This window comes from Aquarana catesbeiana, linkage group LG09, assembly GCF_042186555.1.
Source record: "Aquarana catesbeiana isolate 2022-GZ linkage group LG09, ASM4218655v1, whole genome shotgun sequence".
Taxonomy (NCBI): Eukaryota; Metazoa; Chordata; class Amphibia; order Anura; family Ranidae; genus Aquarana; species Aquarana catesbeiana.
Genome location: NC_133332.1, coordinates 199813086 through 199827365, shown reverse-complemented (window position 1 = coordinate 199827365; position 14280 = coordinate 199813086). Strand labels below are relative to the sequence as shown.

General features: G+C 42.2%; 1 protein-coding gene across 13 annotated transcripts in view; it reads left to right on the top strand.

Annotated features, from left to right (window-relative positions):
- The window catches only part of DAB2IP (DAB2 interacting protein), a 728988-nt gene that overhangs the window by 702930 nt on the left and 11778 nt on the right, over positions 1-14280 (top strand). For 9 of the 13 annotated variants that reach the window (XR_012236021.1, XM_073599533.1, XM_073599534.1 and 6 more), the window contains 4 exons: positions 216-365; positions 1849-1887; positions 6647-6849; positions 9289-9376. Coding sequence is in view for 11 of the 13 variants with exons in the window: in XM_073599533.1 (XP_073455634.1) it covers positions 216-365; positions 1849-1887; positions 6647-6849; positions 9289-9376 (480 nt within the window). In the remaining 2 variants the exon portion in view is untranslated. Of the gene's footprint in view, positions 1-215; positions 366-1848; positions 1899-6646; positions 6850-9288; positions 9378-14280 lie in introns of those variants that run through there. The other 4 variants (XR_012236022.1, XM_073599536.1, XM_073599531.1 and 1 more) reach the window with 4 other exon arrangements.

Below are 14280 nucleotides of genomic sequence, written 5' to 3'. Positions count from 1 at the left end.
GTTGACTTTGGGTTTCAAGCTGTTGTAGAACTACAGTTCCTAGCATGCTGCTAAACCTGTTCTGCAACTGTTGCAGAGCCTGCAGGCCCCAGAGTTTTACTGTGTGCATCCATGCCTTTTGACATGAGATCATTTCCATTTTTCTTTTGCTGCTCATGTTTTTGTTTTTTCAATTTCATTGCTTTCTTTTGTTCTGGTTGTATGTTTTGTTTTAGGCCCCTTCACCTGTGAACCCCAATGCTCTGGACCGCACAGCCGCATGGCTCTTGAATATGAATATGATGTTAGAAGATGAAAGCATTGAGCCAGATTTCAAGCACAGGGATAATATGAGGAATAAGGAGGAGATGACCCAAATAGAAAAGGTAACCTCAACTGGGTAGAACCACAGAATTTCCCTCTATCAGATCTCCATCCCTCATCCCGCCACCCTGCTTGGGGAAGTAATGTCACAGCCAGCCTTAGAAAACTCATTGTAGATTCTCAAAGAGAAAAAAACACTATGGAGTAGGCCCAGTCAGGTGTATGTCTGGTCTGGCAAGATCCAGTAGATCTTTCCTGGAAATGATTACTTTTCTTGAGTCTAAACATCCTTTTGTCCCAGGTGAATGCATCTGGTAAGTAATCCTTCAAAAGTGCCCAAATATGTGGGTTAGAACTTAAAAGGTTAAGGTTAAAAGCAGTCAGTGCAGGTTTAAGATAAACATGACCTAGGCATCACACTTATATTAATGTCAGTTGGAAAACTTTTTAACTCTTGTGTGATACATAGTCTATCCAACCTTTTATTGCTTTGATTATCCCTGTACTCCTAACAAACTGACAACTCAAAATTAGGTTATCTGTTGTTTTGGTTCATATAACACATCATTCTGTTATTGGCTGAATGTGACTATCACTGACACCAGCCAGCTGGTGTATGGAGGAATACAAGCTATGCATGTATTATTACATTATAAAGAATACAAGCTATGCAGCACTGCTCTTTAGATTGCTACATGATCTCTTGCGCCAGTCTGTTTACATCACCCATATAGGGATTTTATTTACTAAAAGCAAGACTGTGCACTTTGCAACGTGCAGTTGCTCCAGAGCTTAGTAAATGAGCAGAAGCTCTGCTGACTTCCATCATCCAATCATGTGCAAGCAAAAATGCTGTTTTTTTTTGTTTTTTTTTTATTTTCCTTGCACGTGATTCTGGGTATTCTTTGTAAAGTGAAATTTTACCTTATTTACTCTCTGGAGCAGCTGTACTATGCAATGTGCAGTCTTATTTTCCTTTAGTAAACCAACCCTAAAAAATGTATTGCCAGTTCAGTGCCATTAGAGCATTAGTACAGGTGTAATTATAATACAGCCTTCCGTTCTAATTTAGCCATTATTCATTCACCACCAAGGAAAAAAAATCTATTCAATGCAGAGTGATTAGAAAACCAATACTAATATCACCAATTCTGTTGTTCTTTTAAATGAGGACTAGGACTACAATAAACTATTAACACCAGTGCTTTAGTAGCTGTCCAGTGCTAACCTTTTGTTGTTACAGCTTGGAGGAGGAGGGTTGGTGGGTCTCTGCTTGGTGCTTTGGGGTTATTGTTGGAACAGACCTTGATTATATAATGCAGGCCAATACCATAAGCCTGCTGTGATGGAAGGGTGTTTTTTCAGTAAGGAGCACGTCTGCAATTTCTGCCGTTTTTGTTTTCTATATTAAAAGAGCCTTTAAACTAGAATTCCGTCTGTCATTCTGCATATTTGTGCCATAGTAGTTGTTCACACCTGATAGAAACAGAAAGCAATGTTAACAGCCACAGTTTACTTTTTGACACTTTTTTTTTTTTTTTTAAGTTTCATGTTCACAACACCAGAGAGACATTATGGAGGCTAGTAAGTAACAGGTGAAGATGTTTCTGTCATAAATGCCTGCACTGTGATGAATGAAGTGGTGTATAGCTGACATGGTGACAGGTGATAATGTCTCCTGATTTCTGTAGTATATACTACAGCTGTTTAAAGCATTAAGACTCACATCACTGTGATCTCTAATGAGCATCCTGCAGAAGGGACGATTCACCCATCCAGCCTAATTCGAAAATTCCATCTGCCAGATACTGTGGCTTTGTAACTGACTGTATTGCAGCAAAATTAAGCCAAAATCCATATGTTAGTGATGGCGGGAGGCGCTGCACAGTCATATGATGAGAGGTTGGAGCTAAGAACCTCACATGGTTTTGTCTGTGTGTGGCTGGTTCACCAGCTCTCATCACAAGCTGCAGACAGTAACACATCCTGAAGGGACCCCTGCCTGGGCACATCTTTGCACAAGAACCTCATTAGAAAAATGAAATCTTTCCAGGACTGAGCTTGTCCCTTAAAACCGCTATCCTTAGGCTACAGGACACTGCTGGATGGTGCTCTGCAAGCAGCGGGCTGCACTGTCCTTTGAGAGATGCTGCTGCCTGAAGCACAGACACAGCAAGCAGCTTCTTCCAGTTTTACACAATGATTAGGAAGAACTCTTAGCTCCCCACTGAGCAAAATGTAAATACACAGAGCGCAGACTGAAATAATTGCCATTAATGGCCTCCTTGCCTTCTTCTTATAAAGACAGCAACAACTGTCGGCTCTGAGGCTGTACTGCTTATTATCAGCATGAAGGGGACTTATTAGAATCTGGCTCTTCTCTGCCGCTCAAAGCTTCAATTAATACCTGAAAATAATCATCAGCTAATTAATAATGTTAATCTAATAGACTAGATGGCAACGCTGACAGACAACTCTTGTATGGCAACATATCAGAGATGGAGGCACTTCAGTGGTGTCCATTACATTGTTGGCCAAGTTGAGGAGGGCAGAAAAGACAAATCTACACCACAATTATAATAATTAATGTTCTGAAGTGTCACAGAGTCCTGTTTGTCAGACAGGAACGGGAGTCTTTTTTTTAATGAATTGCAGGGTTTTCACTTAATGAGAAGTTTTGGCCAGATGTCAGTGTTGGATGTGTGTGGCAGTAGTAATTATCCAAGATACAGCATTCTCAACTTGCATAAAGGTTACATTCTGATTGACTACAAAAACATTTACTAATCTTCGCCTGTAAATGCACTTGAGTCTGCCAGTTCAGTTCAATTCACTGTTTACAAAATGCTAAGCAACTTTCTGAAACCAGCCTTCAGCTGCAGTACAGGGGTACTGGATGTTTGTGGCAGTGCTGCTGGGAAGCATTTAGGTATCTGAAGACACTTAAAGTGGATGTAAACCCAATGTCATCCTTTCTAAACTACTGCCATAGGGGTTATCTATAAGGATATACATGCCTCCTGCATGTATCTTTACCTGTCAAATGTCTCCCCTCTGTCTGTTATGAGACCCGAAAAACTGCATATTCTGTGGGTGGGTCTGTTGTCTGGAGCTCGGTGGGTGGAGTCGTGATGTCAGTAGACTCCCCGCCCACCTCTACACTCCCCTTGTCAATATGCATTTTCTCCTGTTTATTTCTAACACTGAACTTCTGCTGAACTTCTGCTATGATCTCTAACATCCAGTGAAAAGACAGAAAAGTAACCACATGACTTCAGCATGCCAAATCATGGTGAGGTGTGGAGCAGCCAATCCTTGCAGAGCTGCTGAAGAAAGGAGTGGGGGTGGGAATTAAAAAATACTGCCTGTGTCTTAGGCTGTCACTCACAGCAAGGGGGAGTATTTGACAAAGTTTTTCTCAGTTTATCAAGATTTTTCTCACTCTGTGTGGCAAGACTGGGCTCAAATGAAATAGGAAATCTTATACTCTACAGTATGATATATTAAAAAAAAAAAAAAATCGGGTTTACATCCACTTTAATAAATGCCTAAGTTCATGTTTATAGTCACTGCCAATCATCAGCAGTAACACTCAGAACCCCTTCCCATTTTTGCATAGATGTTTACATGTTTTATTGCTGTATATGCACATCTCACTTTATTGTCATCAGCACCCTTAAAGTGCGTGTGTGGCCAAACACACACACTAGCATCAGCACAAACTAACACATGCACTTGTGTTGCCTTGTGTTGTGCAGGAAAAAAATGAGACGGCCCGTTTAAAATACATACCTGTGCTTAATGCAATCTACAGTATCTCACAAAAGTGAGTACACCCCCCACATTTTTGTAAATATTTTATTATAACTTTTCATGTGACAACACTGAAGAAATTACACTTTGCTACAATGCAAAGTAGTGAGTGTACAGCTTGTATAACAGTGTAAATTTGCTGTCCCCTCAAAAGAACTCAACACACAGCCATTAATGTCTAAACCGCTGGCAACAAAAGTGAAAATGTCCAAATTGGGCCCAAAGTGTCAATATTTTGTGTGCCCACCATTATTTTCCAGTACTGCCTTAACCCCCTTGGGCATGGAGTTCCCCAGAGCTTCACAGGTTGCCACTGGAGTCCTCTTTCACTCCTCCTTGACGACATCACAAAGCTGCTGGATGTTAGAGACCTTGCACTCCTCCACCTTCCGTTTGAGGATGCCCCACAGATGCACAAAAGGGTTTAGGTCTGGAGACATGCTTGGCTAGTCCATCACCTTTACCCTCAGCTTCTTTCGCAATGCAGTGGTTGTCTTGGAGGTGTGTTTGGGGTCTTTATCATGTTGGAATACTACCCTGCGGCCCAGTCCCCGAAGGGATGGAATCATGCTCTGCTTCAGTATGTCACAGTACATGTTGGCATTCATGGTTTCCTCGATGAACTGTAGCTCCCCAGTGCTGGCAGCACTCATGCAGCCCCAGACCTTTAATGGCTGTGTGTTGAGTTATTTTGAGGGGACAGCAAATTTACACTATTATACAAGCTGTACACTCACTACTTTACATTGTAGCAAAGTGTAATTTCTTCAGTGTTGTCACATGAAAAGATATAATAAAATATTTACAAAAATGTGAGGGGTGTACTCACTTTTGTGAGATACTGTATGTCAGTGCGCAAAAAATGCAAGTACAAGTGTCCCTAAGAATATCAAAGCTGTGGGATAACATTTCTGGATGATGATCTCATGACTGTGAGAGATCCTGAGCCTGCAAGTCATGGTGAAGGGGTAGCTGCAATCTCACAGGTTGGAACAGGTATCCCAGTCACTAAGGCAGGGGTCTCCAAACTTTCTAAACAAAGGGCCAGTTTACTCTCCTTCAGACTTTAGGTGGGCCAGACTGTAGCTCACGGGAGTACAAAATGGCCCAGCATTAACCATCGTTAACATAATTGGTAGGAATTGTGAACCCAATTTGGAGACCACTGGTCTGTACCTCTTGCTCCTAGCTCTGCCTTTACACAATGAACTTACTTGTGATGAGTGCAGGTCACAGGTTAGTATGGCATTCTGAGGAGATCTCATCTGAGAACAATTCAAGCATTTCCACATATTTTTCTTGTAAAGTCTATATATTGCTTAAAGTGCAGCTGTCGTACCAGGAAGAGGTTGAAATATGTATATTATGACAAAGCTGACAGTACATACTTTTCTTGTATGATCTGCCCAAGGCTTTCAAAAATATGCCACACAAATAAGACTGTCTATTGATCAGTATTTGTTTGGTCATATCCACGCTCAGACCTGTTGATTGGTTGTTGGGACCAGGGCATGGGACTGTGGATGAGGGAGTATGCCCCTTCTTCATAGCCAGCTGGGTGCAAAGCTCTCCTGGTGGCTCTGCACCATCATGGTTAAGCTACATGCTAGCAGCTTGGTCAGAAATATGTTGTAGGCAGGCAAAATGGAAATCCTGCGAGTACAGTGCGACGGCTACCTGTGTTTTTATCAGCTCTTCTGTCCGTCTTTACTCTTCATATATACTTTTCCTCATGGAGACTTCTGAATTACACCAAGTAAGTGAGCGCCTTTACCTGTGTGTAAACTTCTAATTACAAGGTTACAAGCACACCTATTGGAATCATCACTGAGATTATTTTCCTGTTATCTCCCTGGAATGTCTTTGATAAAACTCAATTGCTATGTGCCACTGCTTATGTTTTTTCAGAATTTTCCTGCACTGCATTCCTGTCATTATAAAGAAAGCTAATTTGAGCCTTTCATGGTTATATCTGTTTATGCAAAAAAATTGGCCAAAGCGATAAGGCAAGCCATAGGTGATTTGATTTTCTTTCTTGCACCCATGGATTGCAGGAAAGAAAATCGCTTGATTCCCCCTTCAACAGTCCGTCACTTCCACAGCGCTATTGTGTTCTGCCGGAGGGGAGCCTTCCCTGCCGGCAGAACACAATGATAGAGGCTTTAGCTACAGGCAGTAATCGCATGCAAAAAAATCCAACAGGTTGGTTATACTAAAGTTGATGGATGGATCAACTTCAGTACATTTAGCCTACCCATACAAAGATCGATTCTCATTCGGTCCCTGCTGAACTGGCCAAAATTTGATCCATCTATGGCCGGCTTTAGTAGTTCTGAAAAGTTTTCTTCAAGTAGGAAGGAAATATGTTTGTTTACAGTGATCCCATGTCTGTATGTAAAGTTATAGTTTTGTTTCAGTTGTCAATGTTCTCCTTCCCCTCTGGAGTTAAGGCCTCATTCTAATTTACTAGTCATTTATACACTTTTTTGTTAAAGTTTGGAGAATCATTAATGCCTGTTTCTCCCGGCAGTACCAGCAGGAGATCATGGTCCTCCAGGACAAGCTGCGCCTTTCCAACAAGAAACTGGAGGAATATGAGAACCGCTGCAAAAGCCAAGATGAGCAGACGCAGAAGATTCTACTGGAATACCAGGCACGGCTGGAGGAGAGTGAAGAGCGCTTACACAGACAGCAGGATGACAAGGAGATGCAGATGAAGGGCATTATAAGCAGGTAGAACTATCAGAATCCTCCTTTGTGTCTAACAATGAATGTGGCTCCAAAAACCTGCTAACTGCCACCAGTCCAATATCCAGTGGCATACACACCACCTGTAACTGCAGCCACTTGTTGTCCATCTTGGTAATAACATGCTATACCTAATACTGTTCTTCTACTGTTGTAATAAAAGCTGCATACTAGTTTCAGATTTCCCACCTGACACACTGAATATTGGCTTTAATACCCTAGAGATGACACACAACTTGTGAATGAGATGACGCTGCTTGCAATACAAAAGGTGCCACAACAAGCTCCCTTTAAGGATATCTAGGATTGTGTGGTTAACCACATGATGGAGATCACACATTTGCAGACAGCTTGAAAGGCGCAAGTATCTGCATGTGGTGGGGAGAATTGCTGAAAGGCATAGACTTTGTGAGAATATTACAGTACAAACATCTTGTTTGTAGGCCTTTGGAGATGACGTTGACGATGAAGTGTTTTTTTGCCTTTATATATTTTGTTCTGAAATTAAAAACTTGCTGTGCCCAGAACTCTGCACATAAGGGTTCCTAACATGAAGCAACATTTAGCATGGAACTCGAAAAATTTATTTCTTTTCAATTTTGGATGGATTAGGTAGGGAAAAGTTATTGCTGTGTTGCCATTGGGAAATTTTTCCTAACCTCGTGTTCTGGTAACATTTTGTCATATCCTGCCACACATGGGGTCACCAGGACAGAAAATAAGGGGAAGTATCCACGACAGGGTCACAACAACAGTAAAAGGCTGGGCAAGTTTTAACCTTTCCCTTAATCCTCCCCACACTGAAAAAAAAAAAAAACATTTAAGCTAGATTTGACTATAAAGAAAAACTTGTAGATTATCCTCTGTTCCTCATAGTACTGTATGTCAGAACTCTTTCAAGTAGTATGATCAACGTCAGTGTAACTTATTGCAACTTTCAGCTTTCATTGGAGAGATGAAGCACTCAGCGCTGCTATCATGTCTGTGAGTATCCAGGGCAAGGAAAAGGTTTATCCTGCTCTACACCTAGAGGGTTAAGATTGGCACAGACTGCAGAATTCAGGATCCAGCCTAATAACCAGAAATCATCTTTTAATGAGACCAAATTCATGAGCTTTCATCTAGAAAGAGCACTTTTAGGTTGCACTAGTGCCTGGCTTTACAGGATCTGGCCCATCTAGTTTAAAAGGATTCTTATAATTAATGACACTTTAGAACACTGACTAATCTGCCCCATATATTTCATGTAGAGACACTTTCAGCTAGCCCGCTATAGTTTTGACATTACTGGAAAGCGGTGAAAGGCTGCTTTGACAGTCTTTTTCCAGCCCCCAGCCAGGATATTTATGACACGTGGTCTGAGGTTATTTAATCTCTAATATTTTGTGTGGTTTGCAGCAATGTGATTCTGCTGCTCTGTTCAAGAGGCACTTGATTAGATTTCCAGGAGGTCAATCCATCATATTTTACTAGATGTCTCCATACTCTCAATCAGATTGTCAGCCCACAGGAGTGTGGACTAGACATATTACAAAGGGGGTGAAGTGCAAAATGACTCTTTTTCTGGGAGCCTGTATTAAACCCCTTAACTAATAATGCAGTACATGGCACTACAGACTGGGCTTGAAATGCAACAGATCACGCAGATGTCAGAGCTTTTGAACCAAAACACAAGCTTCGTCTTAATAGGCCAGATATTGATTGGCACTTGTGAAGCGCCAGAGATTGCAGAGCAACTTGCTATGACCCAGCGTCCTAGAACTGTCACAGCAAGAGAACTGATGATGTCTCATAGACCTGACGTTGCTTTTATAGGTCACATTGTTTACATAGATAAAATGATGTGCAGAACTGCAGCTGTAGGTTATAAATTCATAAAACCCATAGCAACCCAGCCACATGCTGCTGAAAAAGGAATTAGGATTGTTTTATCACTCCCCCCCCCCCCCAAAAAAAAATTTCCCAGTACTTACCAGCTAGTCTGCAAAAAAACCCCCCAAACAGCCCTGTCTAACAATTCACATTAAAAACAGGGTTTAGTTGCACACATTGCATATAATGTATATATGAAGTAGTGCCTCGCCAATGCTCCTCTGTATAGTGCAGTCCTAACTCATATTTTTGAGAGTCTCCAAACCACATGCTTTTAAAAAAAAAATGTATGATTGCTTCCTATGGGCTATATCACTTTCACAGGGGGATAGGTAGACAGGGTGAGGTGGAAGCAGGAATTAGTTGCAATAAAGGGACAAGACCCTGGGGGTAGAAAGAAATGACTGTGGCATATTACAGTTCAGAAAACACTGCCCAGCCAGTACTTTCTAAATTCTCTGATTAACCAGGTTTCTTCTAGCTGTCCTCAGCATTTTTCTGCATTGTAGTAAAGTAGAAAATGTAGATTATTGTGTGGTTTGTTTGGTACAGGTTGATGTCTGTGGAGGAGGAGCTGAAGAAGGACCACGCAGAGATGCAGGCAGCTGTAGACTCCAAACAGAAAATTATTGATGCACAGGTATGATATTTTCTGATACAATAGGACCCTGGGCAGTTCCAGGAGGTAATGCAATTGGCTTGCCGTCTATGTTACTGTCACAGTGTCACTGCCTCCGGATGGCACTTTATACTTATTAGGCAGGAAAATATTAATTCAGCAAAATGTTATTTAATTTCACAGGGAAAAGAGCAGACGGTGCCACTTATATATTTCCCTGAACAGCCACTTAACTGATAGCACATCAGGCCTTCAGACATCCCACATCTAATCCAGCAAGAATGAGGCCAGCTTCACTAATAACTATGAAATTATGAAGATGCCTTATCAATGTTTCTTGTCCTGAGTTAATTACAATTCATAATCAGAATTTGTAATCCGACAGAAGTCGGCTCTCTGCCTTCACATCATTTCCTGGCTGCATTTAGATTTTATTAAGCGGCTTTGTAATTCTTAGAATGTTCTCAATGTTCATATCTGTAATTATTACAAGTGAACATCCCCACCAGAAAGCAGCATTCCTCTTTAAAATCTTTGGCAGGATACACATCTATTATTTGTTGTCATTGTTGCTGTTCATATTCCCGCACTGTCACTTATCTGACATCACAATTCTCAGATAGAAGGAAATTGTATCCAGTATCCTATTTCCGCCACCATATATCTGTTGTAAATTAATCTCAACCCATTCAGGTAGAGCACAGATAACCAGCACCGCTGATTTGGTAAATATTCTTTTTCCTAATCACACATCACAGGAAATGGGAGCGTTAATTTTTAAACCATTGGGTTATGCTTCACCTCCAGGTGACTGAACACTCATACACTGTGATTTCGAACTGCGTTTTGGCTGCTGAGCTTCAGTACTCCAGAGCAGCTGCAGTTATCCAGATTGGTCCCTATGGATCTTAGTATTCCTAGCGGGGCTAGCCTGTAAGGTGCTACTAGCACTGGATCCTGCAACAGGCAGTTTGCAAGTTAGCCTGAACTATAGGTCTGTAGCTGTTGGCTCCTGCCACAGAGCACAGTCCCTGAAAATTATGCGGGGTATTGATTAAGTAGATAAGACTATGCAACATTCCGAGTAAGTTACCCCAGTGTTGGTTCCTGCCCCTGGGGCTTGGAGGAACATGGACATAGTAACATTTGTTTACTACCATGACCAGGAGCTGCAGGGAGCATTGGTGCCCTGGTAGCAATTGGCCAAGCTTTTGAAGCCTTTTGCCGCGTACACACGACTGGACTTTCCGGCAGAAAAGGTCAGACGGAATCATTTCATTGGTTATTCCGATCGTGTGTGGGCTTCATCTGACTTTTACTTTCAAAAATTCTGACGGACCTAGAAATAGAACATGTTTTAAATCTTTCCGACGGAATCAATACCGGGAAAACCTTCGTCTGTATACTATTCCGACGGACCAAAAACAACGCAAGGGCAGCTATTGGCTACTGGCTATTTAGCTTCCTTTCTCTAGTCCCATCGTACGTCACTGCGTTCTAAATGATCGGACTTTGGTGTGATCGTGTGTACGCAAGTCCGTTTCAGCGGAACTCCGTCAGAAAAACCGCCAGAGTTTATTCTGACAGAAAAAACGGTCGCGTGTACGCGGCATTAGCCTTATGGCAGCCTTGTTGGGCGTAAAGTGCTGGGCATTCGCATTAGAGCCGCTGGTGTTAGGGTACAGGTGAAAATGCAGCCCTGCCTGTCTGTGCTTGGACCCAGGATAGTGCATACTGCTCCTCTACAGGTGCTCTCTTGGATTCATCCCTTTCTGGGCTGCCTGCTGAGGGCACAGGATGCACCGTAGCTTCAGGACAATGTAGCACAGGCTCATTGTGACTAAGGCTGGATTCACACCTATGCAGTTTTAGTGCTTTTTGCATTTTGCAGATTTGCACTACAGTCCATTTAACATGGTTTCCTATGGGGCACGTTCTGTAGTGCAAATCTGCAAAATGCAAAAAGCACTAAAACTGCATAGGTGTGAATCCAGCCTAAGGGATCCCAGGCCTCCAGGTGATTGGACACTGGAAGGCTATCTCTTATCCGTCATCTGTACTTAGAGTGTTGTGCCCGTTTCAGGAGCAGGGAGCATGGCAGTTCAGAATGAAGGGTAACAGGAATCTAGAGAACCTAATCCCCACATTACAGTTGGGGACAATCTTCCTTCCACTAATTAATCTCTGCCTCAGGCTCTGATTCAGCATCCAGTTTCTTACAAAAGTCCAGAGGAAGAAGCCTCAGGAGAAAGTATCAAAAGAGGAATTTTCTGCGGTCTTCTGCACAGTGCTGGAACAATTGGCAGACATCCATAAGGATTTATGCTGGAGCGACCAAAGGTGCAGTTTAAACATATAGCTTTTGTTGGTGAACTCCTTTTTGGCAAAGACTTGGATGTATGTAGCCAGAAGATTACAGCAGGAAAGAGTACTATCTTACCTCCTAAAGTAGCAGAACAAAAACCTTCTAAGTCAGGAACCAGAAACTGTTGGATGCTCTGGTGGCTGGTGACCATCTGTCCCTACACCCCCTACCAGCGGGTTGGGTTTTGTGAGTATCTGTGTCCTTGCCTCTTATCCTTAGTTTCTTCACTGCCATGGTATTGTATGATGTCCGTTTCAAGCCACAGTGTCGACCGTTGCAGGCTCCCCTCACTATTGAGATTTCCTGACATCTGTGAACACTCAGGACAAAGTGTCCAAATCATCCCAGCGATTTTTAAGTTTTTCTGTGGGACCTCTGCACTTTGTTTTTGGCTCTGTTATTCAGCTTCTCTTCTGTAACTTGGGTGTTCACTTAGGTGCTGGCCCCTAGCCTTGCTGTGTTCTTGGGGCATTCCTATTGTGGAATACCTGAATGACCTTCTATTGAGGGAACAGTCGGCACAGGTTGTGGCAGACAACTGGAGGCCCCATCCATACCTAGCGTATTTAAAATGAACCTTTTTTGCACATTATGCATAGCCCATTGATTTCAGTGGCTTGACAAATGCAGCAAAGTAGCTCATGGAGCTTTTTTTCTGCATTCCAGTGTGCACATTTTACCATGTTTGTTGCCCGTTTCCTTGCCGCGGTTGGGTGCCAGTAATAATGGCACCACACGCACGACGTGTATCCCAGAATGCACAGATATAAACAGAGCCTGACTGTTCAAACCTTGCAGAAGTTCAGGTGACAGACACAATGTTTAGTGTACTTGGGTCTAGTCTTAGTTACAGCTCAAATCAAAGATGTTCCTCTCTAAGAGAAATTTTAAACTCTCTAATCCCAAACCCATACTCTCCAGGCCATGAGTCTCCCAACTCTTTGCTTTTACAAGAGAGTCCTAGAGTAAATGGTATTCTCCTTCAAGGCAGTTTCTTTAGCCTAGTGTTACTCCAGACCTCTACAACACAACATACTGCCGCTTTGGGTAAAGTCAGTCCAGTCTCTGGCCAGACATATTTGTCCAGCGCCAAAGACCAAGTTGTTTTTTGGCTTGGTGGCTTAGGATTCTAGGTATGTAGTGGGGATAGTTCTTCCTGTCTTTTGGAATATCCTCCAAATGAATGCCAGCATTTCAGACTGAGGAGGAAACCTGGTCATATCATTAATGCAGGGGACTTGGATGGCCCAGCTGGAGGGTTAACTGATCCATATATTGTCAGACAACACCACCAGCAAGTAGCATACTTCGAACTTCAGTAAGGAGTCAGAAGTCATGTTGTGGCGGTGAAGAGAGGTAGAGCAGACCATGTTCTAGCCTCGTTTGCCATTTACGTGTGTTCAATTAATTGGCAGACTGGACTTGTTTGTTCCCAGGCACAAGGCTGTGTGGCAGCATTACACCCTGTTCTAGTTTCGTCCCTTGAAACACCTTTGTTTCACAGAATTCAGATAGAGGACAATTCTAGTGATCCACATTGCTCTGACCTGAGGAATCTTGCTGGCTTTAAACGGCATGGCTCCTTAAGCCCAGGTTATGAGGGATGGGGGGTCTCTAAAATGGTCATTGCCACAATGCTATGAAGACTGCTCACAAGTTCCATCACTATACATGGAAAGCATACTGCAGTTGGTGGGAAACTCAAGGCTTCCACCTTGGGAAATTCTCAGTGGGGCAGAACCTCTCCTTCCTACACCTGGATCTCAATCAGCATTTGATCCTCAGCATTTGCTCTTGCTATCTTGTTCCAGAGACCATTTACTTCTCATTTATTAAAGTGTTTTTGTTAACCACTTCAGCCCTGGAAGATTTGGCTGCTTAATGACCAGGCCATTTTTTGCAATACGGCACTTCATCGCTTTAACTGACAGTTGCGGGGTCCTGCAATGTTGTACCAAACAAAATTGACATCCTTTTTTTTCCTACAAATAGAACTTTCTTTTGGTGGTATTTGATCATCTCTGCGTTTTTTATTTTTTTGCGCTATAAATAAAAAAAGTGTGACAATTTTGAAAAAAACACAATATCCCCAATTTTTTCTTTAAAAGCACATTTTTTTTCCTCCGTTTAGGCCGATATGTATTCTTTTACATATTTTTGGTAAAAAAAAAATAAGCGTATATTGATTGGTTATAGCATCTACAAAATAGGGGAAAGATGTATGGCATTTTTTTTATTATTATTTTTTTTCTTACTAGTAATGGAGGTGACCAGCGATTTTTATCGGGACTGCGACATTATGGCGAACCATTGGCTTTTATACAGCGATTAGTGCTATAAAAATGCACTGATTATTGTGTAAATGTCACTGGCAGGGAAGGGGTTAACACTAGGGGGTGATCAAGGAGTTAATTGTGTGTCCTAGGGAGTGATTCTAACTGTGGAGGGGACTGTTTGAGTGAGGAGAGCGATCGTTGTTCATACTTAGTATGAACAACAGATCGCTCTCCTCACCCCTGACAGCATGGAGATCTGTCTGTTTACATTGCCAGATCTCCAC